The 20,128-nt window shown below is 38.1% G+C and overlaps 1 protein-coding gene across 1 annotated transcript in view; it reads right to left on the bottom strand.

The window, feature by feature from the left end:
- Window positions 1–20,128, bottom strand: part of LOC139696902 (calcitonin gene-related peptide type 1 receptor-like) — a 57,011-nt gene that overhangs the window by 13,830 nt on the left and 23,053 nt on the right. Inside the window, exons 3-6 of the mRNA XM_071595782.1 lie at window positions 11,842–12,008; window positions 4,249–4,445; window positions 3,316–3,450; window positions 2,051–2,207 (exon numbers count right to left, since the gene is read on the bottom strand). Of these exons, the coding sequence (XP_071451883.1) occupies window positions 2,051–2,207; window positions 3,316–3,450; window positions 4,249–4,445; window positions 11,842–12,008 (656 nt within the window). The remainder of the gene's footprint in view (window positions 1–2,050; window positions 2,208–3,315; window positions 3,451–4,248; window positions 4,446–11,841; window positions 12,009–20,128) is intronic.

Here is a 20,128-nt window from a genome sequence, read left to right as displayed (position 1 = left end):
TATTTCATATAAAGACACTATTTTAACACGTTTTAACACGTTCTTCAAGTTGGGCTGACATTAGTTTTATAACTCACCGTAGATATGCATTATTTAATCATTGATTAAATGCTTAACAACGTATTGAGAATCATCGCAATTCGCTTGAAAACCTTAAAGTAAATTTTTAAAAATAAATAATTAGTTTCACGAGGCATTTAAATTAACTTATTTAATTATGCGTGAGAGGTCGAATACCAAGCAGTTAAAATTTATAATAATGTACATAATATACAATAAGTTAATAATGCCACTGCTTTCATCCATGCCTTATTAATGGTAAACACTTCAGTGTTTAATCAAAACTTAATTTCAGCTAATCCGTAGGCTTGGACCGAAATTTGTCCATTAAAAATTTAGCAAGGAAATAAATGGATGTCTATGCAGAGGCATTAATTAAACAAACACACGTCACTCGTTATAGACGTAGATGGTGCATAATTTGAGCGTATGACAGGTTATGTGAATTGAAGCGTCAACTTTTCTTTTTCTGTGAACACGTAGTTCAAACGCTTTAATTACGGAACTCCGTCTTGACCAACTCCCTGAAAACTTTATACCCAAATTATTCCGCATTGCCATGAAAACGCTTAATTTGTAGCGACGGCGTCGTCTATCTGAAAGGTTTTAAAAACATTTAAAAAGTGTGTCTCTGAGTTTTATGTGTACCGCGAACATAAGTCACTTCAGCCCTCAATTTGTCGAAAAAGTTGCCGAAAAATTTTCTTTTTTACCATAGCGTTATAATTAAATAATACACAAATCACAAGCCTTATAAAAGATAAAACTAATGTATTTTCTTTCTAACGATGTAAAACCGCAAAAAGAGATTTATGGTCCCATTTTGGGAAAAGAACTTGTATGCTTCTGATATTTGGGAATTTTAATATTGTGATTGAAATTTATGATTAGAAATATTTAATTAGCAAGTAAATGAGGGGAGGGGTTACCAAAAACAGAGGGACTGGGAAATTTCTCAGGATTGGCGCACTGAATCTAATTTTGAGGCGCAGTTTTGTGTTCTGAAGTACCTTGCTAAGGGAGACAGGTTATCGTCCAATAGACAAAAGCCCCAATTGTTTAATTCACTCGCCTTCTCTCCCCGACATTCATTACTTTTTTGCTTTGATCTATTCACAGGAAATTTTTCATAAGAAATTACGCCCTGGCTCAAAAACAGTGCCTTGAAATCAAATTTTGTTCTAGTTAGCTGTTCTGTCATTAATGGAAGTCAACGTACAGGAAAGCATAGATTTTTAGCATGGATTATACATTTGGATCGATTATTCTAACGAGAGCTTAAACTCATTGTCTGACAGCCTGATTGTCACAAAGTAATTCGACTACAACCCTGATAATCCATTTACGACAGTTATTCCTTAAATAAAATTGCAAGGTTTATATAGAGACACGCAATTTTATATTTTCTCTCATTAACCTTCTGGCTCCATTCCTTCAATATGCCTCTCAACTATGTTCCAACTAAGATGGCAACATGGTTGCTGCGGGAGGTCGCCATTTAATGGACAATATTTTCTCATATTATAGTCGCAGATCGCGGGTCGCGGTAGTCCAGGGATAGAGCGTTGGACTCCTGACCGGAGTGCCCGGGTTCGATTCCTGGTCAGGTCTCTCTGCCCACCCTCAGCTCTACCCAAGCTGTGTAATTTTTCGGGTACCAGATCTTCTTTCTGGAAAACCAAGACCGGCACAGGGAAAGGATTGGCCGCCCTCACTACCCTCACGTGAGGATTTTAAACGTCGTTTGTAAACTTAAAACACTAAAGCATTGGGTGAACTCTGCCAACCATCGCCTACCAAGCCGACCTTCGGGTTGATCGCGGTTTGTGCGTGGTTTATAATCCATACCACACCATAATGTTAAGAAATACCTTCCAAATCACCCAGTGAAATCAATTATTGAAAAATCATTATATTTATAACATGTTTTTAACAAAGAAATGAAAATGAAAACCAGTGAAATGAGTAGTACGCCGACGAACAGACTCACCCCAGCCGATGGCATAAAACACTATCAGAGACTTCTGCTCCGCGAATGCTGCTGCGATGAGTCGATGCAAATAGAATCCCTCGCAAAACATCCACATGTAGTTGGTTAGGCGAAAGTACTTCGTGAGAATCAACAGAAGCTTGCAACCGCTGCCATTCTATAAAAGACGATAGTTTATCTTAGGGATAACAGTGAAAGTATCCACAGAGTAAGAAAATAGAAATGAGTCCCATCATGCATCTTTGCGTGCATTCTGGATGCATTTTAATGCAGGCGTTGCCTTAGCGTCGCCTTAGCGTGGATGCATGCATAGTTAAAAATGGGAGAGTAATTTAGTACGGAATGAAAATGGACAAATACGGAGTTTGGGATAACACGAAACGTATTGGTAATACGATTTACGTACGTAAATCGTATTACCAATCGTATACGTATTACAACCATACGTATTACAACCATACGTATTACAAGCGTAAATCGCATTAGTACGTTGATCCCATTAGCCGTTCACAGACAAAGGTGAATTCAAAGGTGGGTATCACTCATTTAGTTTAAATATTCCCGAATTTAAATTATTCTTCGAATGATCAATTTATGACAGACAATAATGTACACACATAGACAACACTTGACGCCTTAATATTATGTACGGCTTAAAGACCTTTGAAGTTGGCGTCCTGAGTTAAAGGGGCCAAAAATTTTAAGTGCTTTCCCTTTATACATTTATTTAAATAAATAAAAATGTGTCAAACTTTATTTAAATAATTTTTCGCCATTTTAGAATATTTTCTCATCTAATGCTATTATTTATTTCACGAGATGGAAGCGATTTCAAGAAAAACATGATCATTGGGGAGTGTGTGATTCTTTGGAGATTTGAGAGATGGCGATGGAGATCGGTTGGTGAAATATTTCGGTAAAGCTACAAACATTGTTATCATAATAATATGACAGTGCTAAATTGAGGGCCAAGAGCCCACAATGTTGACTCGAATGACCTGGTTTTGATAAACGGAAAACTTTAATTTGGCGAAATAACGCACCCAAGGCTCCGTTTAATATAGGGAAAGGGGATAACAATTCCATAGTTAGGGAAAATTGCGAAATGAATGAAAAAGGGACGATCTCCCATACATTGGAAAGATGTTTGCAAATATGGTGGTGTAGACAAGTAGACACTGAAAAGCGTGCAGATGCTGAATGAAATGCTATTGGAATTGTAGATCACGTGAAGCAGTGCATTTTACGTTCATTAAGGACCTCACCTGCGTTATTATGGAATTCTCTTCACTGTCGAATTCTGTCAGGATCACTAGACATTTAAAGAGGATGACGCACACGGCGTTGGCCAACAGGGATACGAACAGATTCTTGTGCAGAATTATCCGAGGTACCTGTAGCTGCCTTTAAATTTTTTTAAACAAACAATGTATGGAATAAATATAATTATTCAATCGTATATTTAGAAGGAAAAAAATTTGGATTAAATGAAATAATCAAATCAAATATGACTAACAAAAGCAGTTTTCATAAATAAATGTTACGGAATACTTTAATAAATTAACTTTTCACACCTAGCAGTTAATAAGTGACATATCAAACTAGAAAAGGTATTCCTATATGTTGGTTAATTATGTATAATATATAGTTAAAATATTCAAGGCCATTGACTTTCAAGGCCATTCTACCATTTACACACAGAGGTAAATAGAAGTTGTAAATTACTTTATAATTGCAAATGAGAGTGCTTTACGTAAACTTCGTTCATCGACGTGAAACCGGAGAATATAAAATACTAATTCTCACTAATTGCATGAAAAATACTAAGTCTCAATGTACAAAACACCTTTGCACTTATAGCACTCAACATTGTTTTAGTCAACAATGAAAAAGCCTAGGTAAAGAATTACGTCATTGTTAAAACTAATAATTTCACTTAGACTGCTTATGATGACAAATAAGTGGTGTAAAAATTAGGGTTCTCGAACAATAAGAGGCACATGGCCTTAAAGCTAATTTCTTACAAATATCCACTTTTACACACATGTGCTGGCGAAAAACGTCACTTAAAGACGTGAGCGGGCAAAAGGTCATCGTCTCGAAATTAAATAAGACGATCAAGAGCCATTATTGCTACAGGGGTGGTAGGAAAAAGGAAAATTAGTTCGACTCTCAGTTAAGTCGAGGGGTGACTGCACTCGCCTGTAGGAGAAGAAGACGAGTAGGGCGGGGACGAGCGCGGCGATGGTGAGCGCGTAGGCGGACACGGACACGAGGACCCTCTTCCGCATGGGCGCCACGGCGGCGCACGGCGTGTAGTCCGTCCACTCTTCCCCGGTGCCGTTCCCCTGCCGGCTCCAGCGACCGACGGCTGAGCAAGACTTGAGGGCGAACACTGGCGGGAGGGAAGCAGGGGGCGCCTTTTAAGGGACTCTGAATGCACAGATGTTGTTGGCCCAAAGGGCCCTGGCCCGCTCAAGCCCGCAGAATATTATACCAGGATTGAAGACTTCAAAGTAATCATACTGAGATTTTGATGTGATAACAAAGACAAATTCAGCTAAGAAAAAAACCTATGGTTGATGAAATATTTTATTTAAACAGCCAATTGCGTAAGGATTCATACTTAATGGAAATATGAAGGACTAGCCGACCAGTAAAATTGTAATCTAATGCCATGTGATTCTGATTTTGTATTTGGGTTTTTGCCTGAGCATTCTTTTTACAAAATAAACATGAATAATTTGCTGTTCATTCTCTGTCATCAATTATGACCAATGTTTGACCTGTGATGGCAATCGCGACACTTTCTCAATCGTTCTCCGGGATGTAGCCTGCACTAAATTCATGAAAAATCCACCAAAATGAAGTCGACCTCATAATAATAAATCAAATTTAAATAAAAATGTACTAAATGTACATATTTCCATTTCATTAAAGAAATATAAATAATTGCTGCTCGTGCGTTTTCATCGTGAATTTAAAATGTCGTTTGCCATCACAATAACAAAACTACGCAAAATTTAAGCCTGCTGTTCGTTACATCCTAAATACCGATTTAAAGGGCGCTTCCTTGGTCACTCAATGAAACTTTTTAAAAATATCTCAAATAAGAGAAGTAGGTATTTAGTCGTTGAACATTGAAAGGGAAGTACGCACTAGCGATGTATTAAATGAGTAATATGAGAATAGAAAATAAAAATATTTACACTGCTTTTTAGCTACTATGCTCAACCAATTACGGAATCACTTGCTTTTATTTAGAAAAAGGCAACTTCCTTTACTTCAGAATGTCTTCAAAAAAGGAAACAAAATATTCAAGAGAAAAACCAAAAATGTTAGCCATTCACAATTAATGTGAACTGTGGCAATCGTAGACCTTTGAGGGAGAAACTTCTTTCCGGGCTATCAACACCACAAAGCGTTAAGGATAGTAGAAGATCGAATGACTCTCGCGAAAAAAATCAAGCTAAACAGGTGATTCCGCTTCAACGGCCATTTGAGTAGGAGAGAAAGACAACCGATGTCAAAAATAAATAATACTAAACACTTGACAATACAACATAATATTACCCAAAAGGAAGAAACGCCTTAACCAGCACGGTAGATTTTATATTTGAAGGAAGATCCTTCCTCGTAATTTAGACTTAAGTCCATTGAAGCTAACTTGTTGACAAAGTGATAAGGAGTTACTTTCCCTCTCACTCTATCAAAAAATTCAGGTAACTTTAAGGAGTTTTCTTGCGATGTTATTCTTGCATTAGCACCTGGCAACCACCCCTCCATCACCATTGCCAGTACTAACCATTTACCATACTACCCTTTATCTAGGCGAGGATACATCAGAGGTAGCGTGTCTGCCTGCGAAGCCGAAGGTTGCTGATTCCCGTGACAGGCGGAAATTTTTCAGATTAGAAAAAAAATTGTCAATGGTTTTTCGAACGAGGCAAACATACATTAACATGGAAAATACAATAATGGTATTTCGAAACTAGGCAAGGGGCAAAAGCAGACTCCTAGCATTAAGCTACCCTGAACCCACAGCAAAAGGCAGCAGTTTCACCATTAGGCACTGGTGGCGCAGACCGAGTGGGCCACGGTGGGCGAGAGTGAAGTTCACAGTATCGGTCGCATTATTGCGATGGGGAAGGCTAAGGGAAACCTACACACATTATTACCCTAAAATATATAGCCTAGGGTTCTAATATGATATTGAATGAGTAGCAGGGCTGCAGTTAACCAATCCTAGGGTTGAAATACTGATGATGACCCCCTTCGTCTGTTTTCGAAATTCAGGCACTATATCGGGTCATATAAATCAAACATAAAGACAAGAAAATTTTACAATGAATTTTCATCGAGCGAAGCATCCTATCTTATATCATAGTGTAAACAATGGTTCCCCGCCATCATTTGGTGAAACAAAACGAAATGAGCAAGAGGCATCTCATTTCAAAATCTCCTTGGCCACTGTGAGCGTAGGTAGCAAACAGTGGATTGCACGGGGACTGAAGATAGAAACTTTGGCATTGCTAGCGATCTATTGGATACAGATATTAAAAATGAACACGTAACAGAGAATTATTCGAGTTAGCGAAAGAGAAAAGAGTAACCAAGGCTGGACATTGAAAATAGATCTGAAGAAATCTAATAGAGCGATGCAAATGCCTAAAAAATGTATCACCCAAGTGTCTGAACGTTTGCGTCTCAGTGCTAAATGATTCCTAGTTTACCAGATGCACTTACGAAACAGTACTGGCTTCTTTTAAATTTTATCGGTGAATAGTTTAGTTTTAAAAGAATAAGAAATACTAAAACGAAACACAGTTCGAATATCGGTTACAAATACACATACACGTATATCATTAAGCGATAGTGTATAATCAATTCGATAAATTACCCTGCAACCTTTTAAAAGCATTAAAATTATTTACCTGTATTCAAATCCGGATTCTTCGATTCCCGGACGATTTCATAGCCAATTAAGCTATTTAATTAGCTTAATTAGCGAAGCGTCCTCTTACACTCGGAAATTTTATTCGCGGCATCTCCTCCAGTTTATGTTAAATTGATGAAGTTCATTTTAGCGGTAATTTTAATGACTTTCATTTTCTATGCAAGCCGAAGAAAATTAAGTTTTAAAACCGTTGTTCAAAGTCACATTTTTTGAAAATTTTAAGACAACCACTTTAAATATTTTTAAAACATTAATTTTATTTTTCAATATCCTTTCTAAGGGCATACCCGCATTCTTCGCGATGTTTTAAGACAAAGCAATCTTTCGCTTTCACAAATCAACATAGATGACGTAATTTATACAGCACTCACTTCTGCCTCTTAGGGAGTTTTTTGCATGCACTCAATTCAAATTTAATTTATTGTTTTTTCTACACTAATGCTAAGGAAATGAAGTTGAAGAAACTTCACTGTATGTCTTGGTTAAATCAATAAATTTTTCCTGGCAGCACGATAAATGCAAAAATGCGTGACTCAAAAACTGAAGTAGGGTAATCATTTTACTTGCCGTGAGAATTGGGCGGATATGATTTCCGATCGAGGCAATAAGAAGGTAGACAGCTGAAGTATTGAACGATGCACGAAGGAGTTGAAACTGAAAAACTGTAATGGTTCGCGTTCATGCTTGCTCTTTTTACCTGTTTGGATGGCAAGTTGGACCTACAATTTTTCCATAAGAAATAATTATAACTGATGCTTTGGTATTTTATTCCACGATATCAATATGCCACGTATATTTACACGTATCAGTGTTTTATGAATGCCGAGACAAGTTCCAAAGCAATAACAGAACACCTTCAGTGGAAACGAGAACTCAAGCCAATGTTTTCTCTTATGGATATTTTGGAAGCATGTTGCAACCTCTGAATAGTAGCAAGGAAACGCTTTAGGAGAGGTTATTTATAAAATGCTGCCAACATACAATATAAGTTCGAAAAGAAATCGTGATAGGAGTTACATTCATTTTCGACTTCTATGCGAACTTTCGCGTCCGGCCGAATAGCAGGTCGACCAAATGGTAGCCATAAATAAAGCCACACGCATTATGAGGGGGCGCTGTTACGGATGATCCCAGAAAGAGAAAGAACTCCTACTCATTCACTTTCAAGAAACGGGAATGACAAAGAAATTAAAATTATTTTTTCTATTTGGAATAAAGTTTCATTTGAAAAATATTTGGAAAAAATATGCATTTCGGCTTTTGTTAATTCATTCCTTTGATACATCACCAGATGCAATTTGCAAGGTTCAACACATCTCAAATTGAATTGCAGAGAAACATTTTTTGTTTTTGAATGTTGACATTAGGAACGATTCCATAAATGTTCAGATCAATCAGTAATTCCGATTAAAGAATGTTTTGCGAGCACCTTTGCCATGGCGCTGAGTAAGAGAAAATAGTATTGATGTCTTATTGCTGGTTGAAAACTACTGAAATAATGCAAAGCCATGACGTCACACATTTGAGGACAGAGGGGCCAACTCGTGTCGTGAGTCACGGATCAAAAGAAAATTCATTCACATCTTGATGCCATCTGTAAATACGAGAATATCTCCCTTCATCGCAAAAATTTCGCATTTCGTCGCGTGGCACCAACCTCTTAAAGATGAACTTCCTCCGGGTCTCTCTTCATTTATGAGGGGACTCTATAACATGATGTCAACTCCATACTTTTGGTTGTTTACTTACCTTCAAAACCGGTTATCAACCCCAAGGTCTGTTTCATAAGTAAGGGTAAAGTTTACCTAGTACTAAGCCCAATGGTGCGGAAAAACTTTCTAAATTCAGAGCAAGGAGATAATTTCCTTTTTCTGTCCCTATTCAATTGATAAAATTATATTGAAATTTTATGAAGAGATATGTTGTTCTTATTTAAAGTTATTTTTCGTCCAAATGTGATAAATATCGCAAGATTTTATTAAGATCTCTAAACTGAATTGAATAAAAGAAAGCACATTCATTTGGAGATGACTTAAATAGCTTCATAGTAGGAAGATAAGTACCTACAATCTCTTAAAATTTGACAGAAATAGTTATCAATCGAAATATGAATATTTATCACACATTTTTAATCATGGATAAATGAAAGGTATAAACTCCACAAACATATTTCATACAGCAACAAAGAGAGATTACAAACCTAAAAAAATTAGTGAAGCAGTGGATGAGGAACCACGACAAAAAATTAACTAAAGAGGCTATATCGGATTTGTGAAAGGTAGAAAAATCACATTGGGACAAAAAACCGGATTCATTACGTAGAATGTGCTCCAGGAAGACATTGATACACTATTGTTTCAATGTAGAAGAAAATACACATGTTAAATATTAATTTTAAGTAATAAAATGTATTTCATTGTCGGAAGTTAAAGAAGTGGTGGTTATTTAGGTGACTTAGTTAGTTTTAAATACAATCTCCTTGAGACTTAGCTGTATGACATTGAGGCTGTAGCCTAAGGCAATGGATATCATCGTTTCTATGGGTGGAAATTCTTTAGCAAGGGAAAATTCATGAAGTGCAATCTGATCTAATCCTAATTCCTTTAATTACCGGGACAGCTGAATAGTTTCATTTGGATTTTGAATTGTCGTAATATTTATGCATTGAAATCGAAATATTTAACGCAGTTCCTATGTTATTTGTTACTATCATTTAGAAACCCATTTGCAGCTGTCGCTAGCAAAAAAATACTAAACAAATCAAATAGAAGTATATTAATTAATAGTTAAAGTGCTAATTAGCAATGAATCACGTAAATTTCTCTTAAAGTGATGAATTAAGCAAATGCAAGCATTAGACGAATCGAGGACGTCTGCCATGAGCCATGGATGGTGGAAACTTGCACGCGGAGGGAAGAGACGCCGAATGGAGAAAAATAGACACAAATGCAGTCGGAACAGAAGAAGCAAATTCCACTCCGTCAGAATCTTTAGATAGCAAAGCTATCTTCCTCGCCATTCAATTGCAAATTCAAAACTATTGGATTAATGCAATGAATGGTTGAGGCCTTAACTTTGTAGAATTCCATTTTTAACTTAGGTAAAATAATATTATGTGATTTCCACATTTTTCGGGCTGCGTCCGCGTATGTCGTTTAAATGCACAACAGTTTCGCCAGCTATCCTGCTGGCGTCCTCAGGTCAAGGATGAAAAGAAGCTTGTTGTCCCGTCTTATATAGGGAAAATCCGGCGCCAATACCGGGAAATTTCTTGGCCAATCAGGGAACGTCCTCATATTTGCGCGGAATAATTCTTTTCCACGCACTGTGGAGTGGATATCCATCCTCTCTGTTAAAATTTTCTGGCCTTTTAACGATTTCAATGGCCTCTCTAGCGAAATGGCCTAGCGAAAAATGTGGAAATCACCTACTCATTGCCGCGGAAACCTGCGAACGAACAAAATAATATTATCTTTGCTTTCTACAGAATAGACTTTATTCGTCGACTAGTTTCGTTTACACTGTAACATCATCAGGACCAGTAGAGTCCACTAGTCCCGATGATGTTACAGTGTAAACGAAACTAGTCGACGAATAAAGTCTATTCTGTAGAAAGCAAAGATAATATTATTTTTCCTAAGCCATTGGATTAACATTTCTTCTTCCCAAAGTCACAAGCGTGTGTTTTGACAGCAAATGAGAGTGTCAGAAAAATAGTTCATGAAACCAGTGTTCTTAGAGGAGAAGAGGTTTTGGGAAGGGAGACTCGAAGAATAACGTTCTGAAAGCAGGAAATGTCACCCAAAGACTGGCAAGAGGGGTGATGACATTTTCCCCAATCCCCTCCCCTCTCCCTCCACATAGGTCACGTTCATTTAAGAGGGTCTTTGGCAGCGGAACTGTAAGATGTTTTAAGAAAGTCCGAATCGGTCACTTCAGGCAAGCGAGGTTGGGCCAAAATTGGCTCCATTAATTTATGCCAAACAAACATATCAAAACAATTTTCGCGCTTCTCAGTTTAAATGTTATTTAGGTAAAAAGGATATACCTAAATTATAAAAAAGTATCGGTTACAATTATTTCCTGACGTGTGCGTGAAGTACTGAATTCACAGGGTCGGTCAAGTGTGCGCATGACCGCAGATATCGTATGGGCATTTATAAAATGGCAGTGCATACACCATTATCACTGGCACTTGGCAATGGGGAAGACCTGCGCCTGACTCGTCCTCCCGAAGGTGTTTGGACGGCCGACCAAAGGAGCAGAGTCGAGTGTCTGTTTGCTTAAGTCCCGACTTGGCACCAGATGATTACTTATTCCCAAAAGTTAAATCCTCCCTCAAAGGATACCACCATGAGACCCTTAGTGCCGTAAGAGAAGCTTGCACGCGTACCCTTAAGGACCTTCCGGAATCGCCTACCAGGGAGCCTTCGAGTTGTAAAAAAGCCGCTGGCAAAAATGCGAGGACGCTCTAGGGATGTCCTTTGGAGAATCTATAGATGCATTGTAGGTGCAATATCTGATAATCTTTTTTCCGAATATTTTCCCGATACATTTTATACAGGCCATGCAGCCCACTTAAAATGCATGCACACAGACGCCAGAAGATATTGCTTGAAAACAGGTCAAAACGTGTAGAGGGAACCTCAAAAAACGTTTTAAGGTTTGCTAATCAGGTTTCCTAAACACAATTAAAGACCCAGAGTAAAATCTTTTAAAAGGATTTCGAAGTCAAATCTCATAAAAACAGTGCATTTCTGTTGTCTACAAATAAATAAATGCAGCAGGGAAGCCGTTTAACGGAAAACAAACTCCGCGGGAGATGCCAACTCACTTGCACAGGAGGGCGGCTTCGTTCCGATTCGGATGTAGGCTGGGCAGGGGACTTGCTGGACGGAGTCCGGCGGCGCGTCTTCCCAGCACCTCCAGCCATCCCACGTGCGAGGGCACCAGCCAGACGCTGCGGAGAGAGGTCGGAGTGAGCATTGGCCCCGGAGGGCACTTCGAAATCACTCGAGAGAGAAAAGCAATGATTTACAAAGAACAAATATTGCATTCGATGTTTCTCCTTTCGTTCGGTTCGGGACGTGGCTACAGTTAATGAAATTTCAACACAAATCGCAGCCAAAATGACACGCTAAAATCTCGTGGAAAATAATCAAGTCCTTTGAATTATACTCAATAGGAAAGCCATGGAAGGATATTTAACTTACAAAACGTGACCATTACACATAAATGGCAGTTTTAAATACGAGTCCACTGCGCACATTTAAGGCTGGCATTCCACCAAGCCACTGTTTCAAGCGCGAGAAAAAGTAAAAGTAGTTTTAGGGGAAACGACCGACAGCTGAGGTAATTTGCGCCATTAGGGATGGACAGGAAAGGTGGAGAGAAACCCGGCGATGAGATATTAGCCTATTCTAAGCGATAGGCGCAAAGGAGTCCGCAGTTTAACGTCCCGTCTGACGGACGACGCAGTCACTCTAAGTGCTCTTCACAAAGCACTCAATTAGGAATCGGGATACCACTGAAAAATATCTTCCGCCACTGGGATTCGAACCCAGCCCCTCTGGGTGGAAATTCAGTGCGTTAGCCACCATATCGTCTCGATCCCCTGCAAGAAGAGGATATAGTCACCAAGTGTCGGGCCGGAAACGCGAAGAGAGGTCCAATAACGCTCGTCCAAATCAACATTCTTTGCTCTTTGTGTTGGTCGTAAAACACCTTCAGTGCCCACCTTACACATAATATGTGCTAACCAAGCTTTTCTGTAGCAATCGAGCAAATAGCAGCGTGTTCAACAAAATGGGAACTTTATCGTTCAGATCACTAATCTTCCAATTTCCGTCAAGTCGCAGGTCATGGCCCCGTTGCCCCCTTCCTTGCTTGCCTAGCGTTCCCCCTCTATCACAGCCTTTAACTGCCGATCATTATGCTCTATCCAATATCCACCTTTCCTGCCTCCTTTGAATTACTCCAAAAAATCATATCCCCTCCCAAGCTACCAGTAGCACTTCCATGTTTGCTTTCCTTTCGGTCCATTTCACCTTCTCCACACCCACATTTCAAAAGCTTCCAATCTACGCCGATCATCCCGCTTCAATGACCATGTTTCCGAGATACACAAAGCCATACTCCATATCAAAATTATGACGAGTCTTTTCTTAACATCCTTACTCAATATCACTGTCATCAAGTTCTTTCCTTTTGTGAAAGTTTCTTTGCATAACGCAATTCTCAATCCTTTTCTTACGCGTCTTTACGTAATTCTTAGCCCCTACTCTTGTGAAATTTTGTTCCAGAACACTTTCGAGATGGCTAAACTGTTCCACCGGTTCTAGTTTATGAACTCTTATTTTAATGTTTACCTCAGACTTTCTCTTCCTCAAAATTCTCTTAACGGTACATTTATTCTCACCCTATATTTTTCGCACTGAATTTCCAACTCAATCAGCAATGCTTGCAACTCCTTTGCTGGCTGACAAACTAAAGCTTGATCGTCCGTAAACCTTACTGATTTAAAAGAATTTAACACCGACTTCCACTCCTATCTCCAGTGTTTCCCATTCTCCTCTCCTTTTCCCATCTTCAATCATTTCCTCCACGTATACATTGGACAACACTGGTGGTAATGGACATCTCCGCCTTACACCTCTCCCTAACACTGCCCATCCGGACACTCCGTCCCTCACTCCCAGCCGAGATACCAGCACGAGTTCCGACGTCACCGTATTTTCGGCTTCTATTCCAACTTTCGCCTCAGTCTCAGGTAGTGTAAAACATGTAAATGTTGAGGATAAATTTTCTATCCAACCAATCTACTCCTGTTTTATGCAATTAATTTTGCCTGCTTTACTCTGTCAAACGCTTCCTTGAAATCTACGAAATCGACCAATAAATTCTGATTGTATTCTATGTCCCTCACGATATTGACTGAAATACTACTAAGATAATACGCATGCCACTCCCGTTTCTTTAACAAAACTGATCATCCCCCAAGTTATTCTTAGCCCAATGATTGATGGTATTAAAATCACATAATCAGCGCGCGGAATCGAAGTTATTTTTCTGTAGTCTTCAAATTTGGCCGCATTTCCCTTTTTTGAGATAGAAAAAGACCCTAATTTAGTGTAATTTAGGGCCAAATTCCTCCCCCGTAAATGGTTCATTTATTTTTATTTTGCTCTATTTGTTACCTATTCACAATATATTATTTGAACCTTTGTACTTCCTTCCCCCTAACTCTTTCATAACATTCTTCCATTTCCTTCCCTCATCCATCCTTCTCATCAACTCATTCGTTAACCATGGTTTCCTTGTCCTATTAAGGGTTCCCATTGCTTCGCTTGCAGCTTTCGATATCCCTATTTTTATTTGATCCCAATTTTCCTCTTTAGGTTAGGCTTAGATTGACGGCTTTCGAAGTACGAGCGTGTGAAAGATGAAAAAATTGAAATGGGCAAAGAGAACAACAAACAAGGAAATGCTGGGCATAGCACTGACAGGTGATAATTATTGGGAGAAGTCCATAGGAGAGAGGTAAATGAATACAGAGCGTCTTGATTGGAAATGGGATGCCTGAAATGATTGTGATAGGGAGGAGAATATTTCTCGAGCTAGTAGGGGACAGTAATAAGGATGATACACGGAATTAAAGAAGATCGGGAGAAATATAAGAAATTGAAGAACTACACAGCAGTGCCCAATTACAAGTTTGTATATTTTGGTTAGAAACGGAGAATGGTGTTTTTGTACAATTTGCTTTGCAGTCTAAATCGAAAACGTTATCCGATAGAATGAATATAATAATAGTAATGTATGTGAGTCCAAAATTATATATATATATATAAATATTATGTATATATATATATTATATATATATATATATATATAATTTTTGTATACATGTATAATACCTGAATAAATTATTATTATTATTGGGTAATCTACCGGTTAAGGTAGGTTTTTGGATGGACATAATTACTAATTAAATAATTTGTGACTCCTAGCAAAAAAAATCCTACTCTACATCAGGTCACTCTTCATCTCTGAGTACTCTCCTCCTCCATTCATCCCGTCCAACATCCTTATCCTGTTTCTTTTCTTTCCTCGTTTGCCTAACATTCTCCACTCAATTACAGTCTTCAAGATTCCGCTGCCGGTCAATACCCCCTTCAGCCACTTTTCCTGCCTCCATAGGATTTCTCCCAACAAACGATATTCTTACCGTTTATAATAAATTGAGAGATGTGGCCTAGTTTAGAGCAGAGGTTAAGGGCACAGAAGTGAAACAAAAGTAAAGAGTAGAGCTACTGTGAATCTACTGGGTGATCGATATCCAGGGCAATATTTATTGAGACTCAATGGGATTGATTTGACACTCCGAGTAAAAGTCAATTGAGTTTTCAGACAGACTTAAGTGACGGATATGTATTCAAATTGTTTTAGCAGCATAAATACCACATCCATTTTTATCAGCACTTAGAAATGTTAAATTTTGAGTTACATTTATTGGAGCGTACTAGTTAAGTGCAAAATATAATTGTCCACCTGCAAATTGTAGTCACTTATTAGTTTAGAAAGTAAATATGTTCTATAAGATTGCATAGAAAGTCATTCTTTCGAGCTAAGCAATTTTAAGGAGTTACACTATGACTGCGTGCCTAGCTTAATCCTTCGAGTCAAATGAGTTAATACAGGGTAACAACTCATTTGTACCTCAACTGTAGGTATTAATGTGTCGCTCCTCAGTTCATCACCTTTTTATTTTCTTCTTGTTTTGTGATTTTTGTATGGCAGGTGACAATATAACTTCAAAAGGGGAAAAATTTAGTGAACCTTTGATTAAAAGATTAAAGTAATTTTCGAGCATGCCTCACCCTTAACTATAATATCGCAAATAAAAAATAAATACAACTAATAACAAAAGTTATGTGCGTAGCGTCAATTTATTATTTTTTGGGAATAATTTGTCGAAGAGCCTTTAGGTGAACATGTCACTGCATTTCCAAAAATACTGCATAAAATTTTTACAGAAAAAGGACAGGAAAAACTAATGTTCGGCTGTCATGAATGTTATTCTGTGGCCACCGAATAATCCTACAACTTAAGTATGCAGGAGAGTTCAACAAGTTATTTTTACATTTGTTTTGAAATCGATCTATTTAAACATTTTAATTATCCTTGTAAGGACATTTGATCCATGCTCATGGAAATGTCACGTAAATACAAAATTAAAAAAGTCATAATACCATTAATGTTTCAGAGAAAATTAATAAAAAATGGGAAAGATCATAAATATTTTTGAACTAAATGCCATTTTAACGTTGAATCGTCAGGAAATCTCTCACACTTGTCATAAAAACTCTCTAAATACAGCGGCAATATCGGCAGATTGAATTTGGTCAAAACTTAACCACTTTCTCAACTGCAAATTGCAATATTAAGCGTGGCAATTTATTTGTCATATGTTGACTCACTGATTGCTACCGCGGCCGAATTCCTAATGGTATGCGCCTCTAACGACGTAAGCAAATGCATTCAAATAAACACGCACACGAGCATGCGCACACGGAGATGGTATGGCTCATACGTATCTTTCATGGGACTCAAGAAGGTGCATACTCGTGGAAATTCCATTTTTTTTACAAATTGCGCAGTATAAGGCGTAACTTGGCCGTGTGCTCCTCATCTCCAGGATACACATGTAATGAATCAATATCCGGCGGATTATTATCATTTGTTGTTTTAGCTTTGTTTCAATTTTTCGATTTTACAACATTTTCCTTCTAAATACTTAGGAGAATATATGAACTAATACGTTCTGTGGCAGACGAAACTGCTTCAAATAACGAGACGGGTACGCACAGCAATAGATAAACGTAAGAGTAAATGGTCCCAGATCAAATTACTTTTGCGATCAATTGCCCAAAATTTACTTTTGATACACAAATTTCACCCCATCTAATATCATATTTAAAAAAAAGAAAACTGAGGCGGGGTATGAGTGAAATATGTCAATGTAGTTTTTGGCAATTTTCGGAGATTAAATTCATTGCATAAAGGAATCATAATTCCTCACTGCATTCATTTAAGAACAAAATTACTATACATCTCGGAAAAAGGATCTCAAACGTGGCCTTCAATTTTATCAGAGATTGCTTTATTAATCCAAATAACCGAAATGAAGCTGTTGGGAGTTTAAAGGAATTGATTGACTGATTGAATAACAACAGTCATAAAGGATCAATGATATATACCGCAAAATTACCTTCTGGACGTTCGAATGATCGTAGGTGCCGTTCTCTACTGTTGTGGTCAATGAACATTGAGAAGGAGAAATGATAGCTTACAGGAGAACTATGCGGCTTATTTCTCTTTATTCCCGCTCTGACCTAATTTACCGATGTAATTCCGATATAATTACCGATATACTATAATTTACTTATATTCAATCTGCGTCAATGTTAAACCCGAATTATTTTTAATTTTCTCCTAGGAGTCGGGCATCTAATCTGCCAAGCGTCCCGCGACTTTAAAATAATACAATTTCCGCTCTTTGACGGACGTGGACTCCTTCGGTTAGCTCACATGTTTTCAAGGAACGGACAGCTCATCTCCGTGTCCTGTTTCGTCCCAGAGTCGGGTCCTACTTTTCAGGGTTCTCGAAGCGTAGTCACCAAATTACGTACTCATGAGAATGAACATCTCTGCATTACAATGCATTTTGAATACTTGCCCACTCTTTGCTGGTTGAGCTTAAGATAAGATTATTTATTGCTGCTATGCAGATGTTCCTCGGCGTAATTTTCCCATCCGAGGGTTGAAGTAAGTGTACGTGTTAAGCCATTATTTCTACTTTGTTCTCTTGTTTTTTATGCACACCTCTCAAAGTATATGCATTATATACTCAGACAACTGCATTATTATTTTGGATTTCCAGAGTATTTTTTCAATGCGCAGTGTTTTCTGGCTTCCTTGATTTATTCAAAATTTTTGTCGACGATTAGGAGCAATGCCAAATGCTCGCTGTCAAACATTGTTTCAGATACAAAACGTGGAAAGGAAAAGTAAAACAATTTTTAACGCTATAAGTCCTATTGCATACAAATAAAATATGTGACGTATATGTTCTAGGCGGAAGTATACGATTCGAAACGTTTTGAAATTTTTTTAATGGGATTAGAAAAGCCAGATAACATTTAAGTACGGGAACATTTATTTTGACAGACTTTTTTTTAAAACAACCACATCATCGAAATATATTCCATTTGACAATTATTATATTTCTTATTGATAGAACGCGGTGTATAACGACATTCTATCCAAAGAAATAAGGTGCTTATGAAAAGACATCGAGGAGCAAGCAAAAATACAATGGAAAGGGTTAATTTGGATTAATGGGCCAGATTATTTACTTTGAGAACGAGTAACAAATGATCCACAAGAGAAATTCAATTTACTGAATTTCATTTATCTAAAGTTAAACTCTTCCTTACTCAGTCCAGTGTTTGCAGGGTGGGAGGAGGCACCTTAAATGCATGACGCGTGCCCCAACTATCTTAGTCATTTCTCCTTCGAAATTGCATCGCGGGAATCGGGGTCATTAGGCCACTACACGGTGCGACTCGCCCGCGACAGCTATGCCCGCAGCGAGGCCCCCGAAAGTTTGGGAACTCCCGGCGAGTTTTGAATGGCGGAGACTGAGGGCCCGCCCGCCGGACACTCAGCCGTTCGCTGGCTGCATGTGTGCCAATTGACCAGGTCAGCAAGCGCGGACGCGAATGAATGAAAGCGATGGATAATACAGTAATCTCAGAACTCTCAAGTGATATTCTGCCAGCTGTTAATTAAAGTCTTCAGAGGAGAAAATTGAGTTTTATAAATGCATTCATTTTAAAATAATTCAAATGCAGTGAACTATAATATGCATTCGTCATGGGTCGTTTGCTTGGGCTAAAAGAGCCGCGGAATTGTAAATAATCCATAAAATGCCGAGCAAATATTATCAACCAATCGGTTATCTACTTAAAAGTGGTATTGATTGAACCTATAGAGCAAAAAAAGTCATTTACTGTTCATTATGGGTTTCAATCAATGGAAATTTCGTTTTTATTTCCTTTCCTCCACTGCCTGACTTTTATCTAATTCTATCTCTCTCCTCTTAACTCTTTCTGATCCTTTTAAGGATGGTCCTCGCCAAACTCCGTGCCTCAGCATCCGTCCGATGGCCTTCACATTACGTCCTCTGAATTGCCTTTCCTTCATAGGCCTCTTCTCTATTCACCCACTTCTCTATCTATTTCTTCATTGGTTACCCTACCTCTCCATTTTATTTTTGTTGGCACCAAGTTTTCATCCCTTCTATTTTTTTTCCTTTCATCATGTACACCTCAGGTCACAGCCACATCAGGTCCGTTGCAAATTCAAAATAACCTCAAGGGAAACGTTCACAAATAGAATTACGCCGGGTTTGTACTATTCCCGATGGTGGTTGTCCCGTCTGAAGGTAAGCTTTCCTTTCCGGTCCTCTTTTGTTCACTCCATCCCACTTATTTCGTGGTTGCAGATAACCTTGCACTACATGTATATGTAATTAGAGCACTCATGAAATGAAAATGCATTTCACTCTCTTAGTTAAAGATTACTGACACCATTTCACCCACACCCTATTGACTATTTTCTTCTATTTCAATAGACTTTTTTTTCATCTCTTTTGCCATTCATCCTAATGAATTTTAATGATTATATTTCCTTTTCGCGAGAATATTTGTTACTTGATTCAAAAATTACAGTACTCCGCGTCATCGTAAGCCAGAAGAGATATCAAAAGACGACTTCTAAATGCCATATATGTAAAGAGTGAAATATAAATCATCTACACGCAATCCGGCCATGATTCGTGGGAACTCGGGGCTTTTCCAGTAAATCAACAGCGGCAAACGTTTTCACCGCGGATTTTTAAAAGTTAGTGGGCATTTGAGCGCAAACAATAATTGTAATTGCAGCGAATGAAAACAAATACGTAATTTTGGAAAACTACACCCAATATCGGTCAAAGTTCCATCGTTTCCTACGATTGTAATTATTTCTTATGTTTATCACCAACATCTTAATGCCAC

Source organism: Hetaerina americana, unplaced genomic scaffold (genome assembly GCF_022747635.1).
Source record: "Hetaerina americana unplaced genomic scaffold, ioHetAmer1.1.p SCAF_7, whole genome shotgun sequence".
In the NCBI taxonomy this organism is placed as follows: domain Eukaryota; kingdom Metazoa; phylum Arthropoda; class Insecta; order Odonata; family Calopterygidae; genus Hetaerina; species Hetaerina americana.
This window is presented reverse-complemented; position numbering and strand designations above follow the sequence as displayed.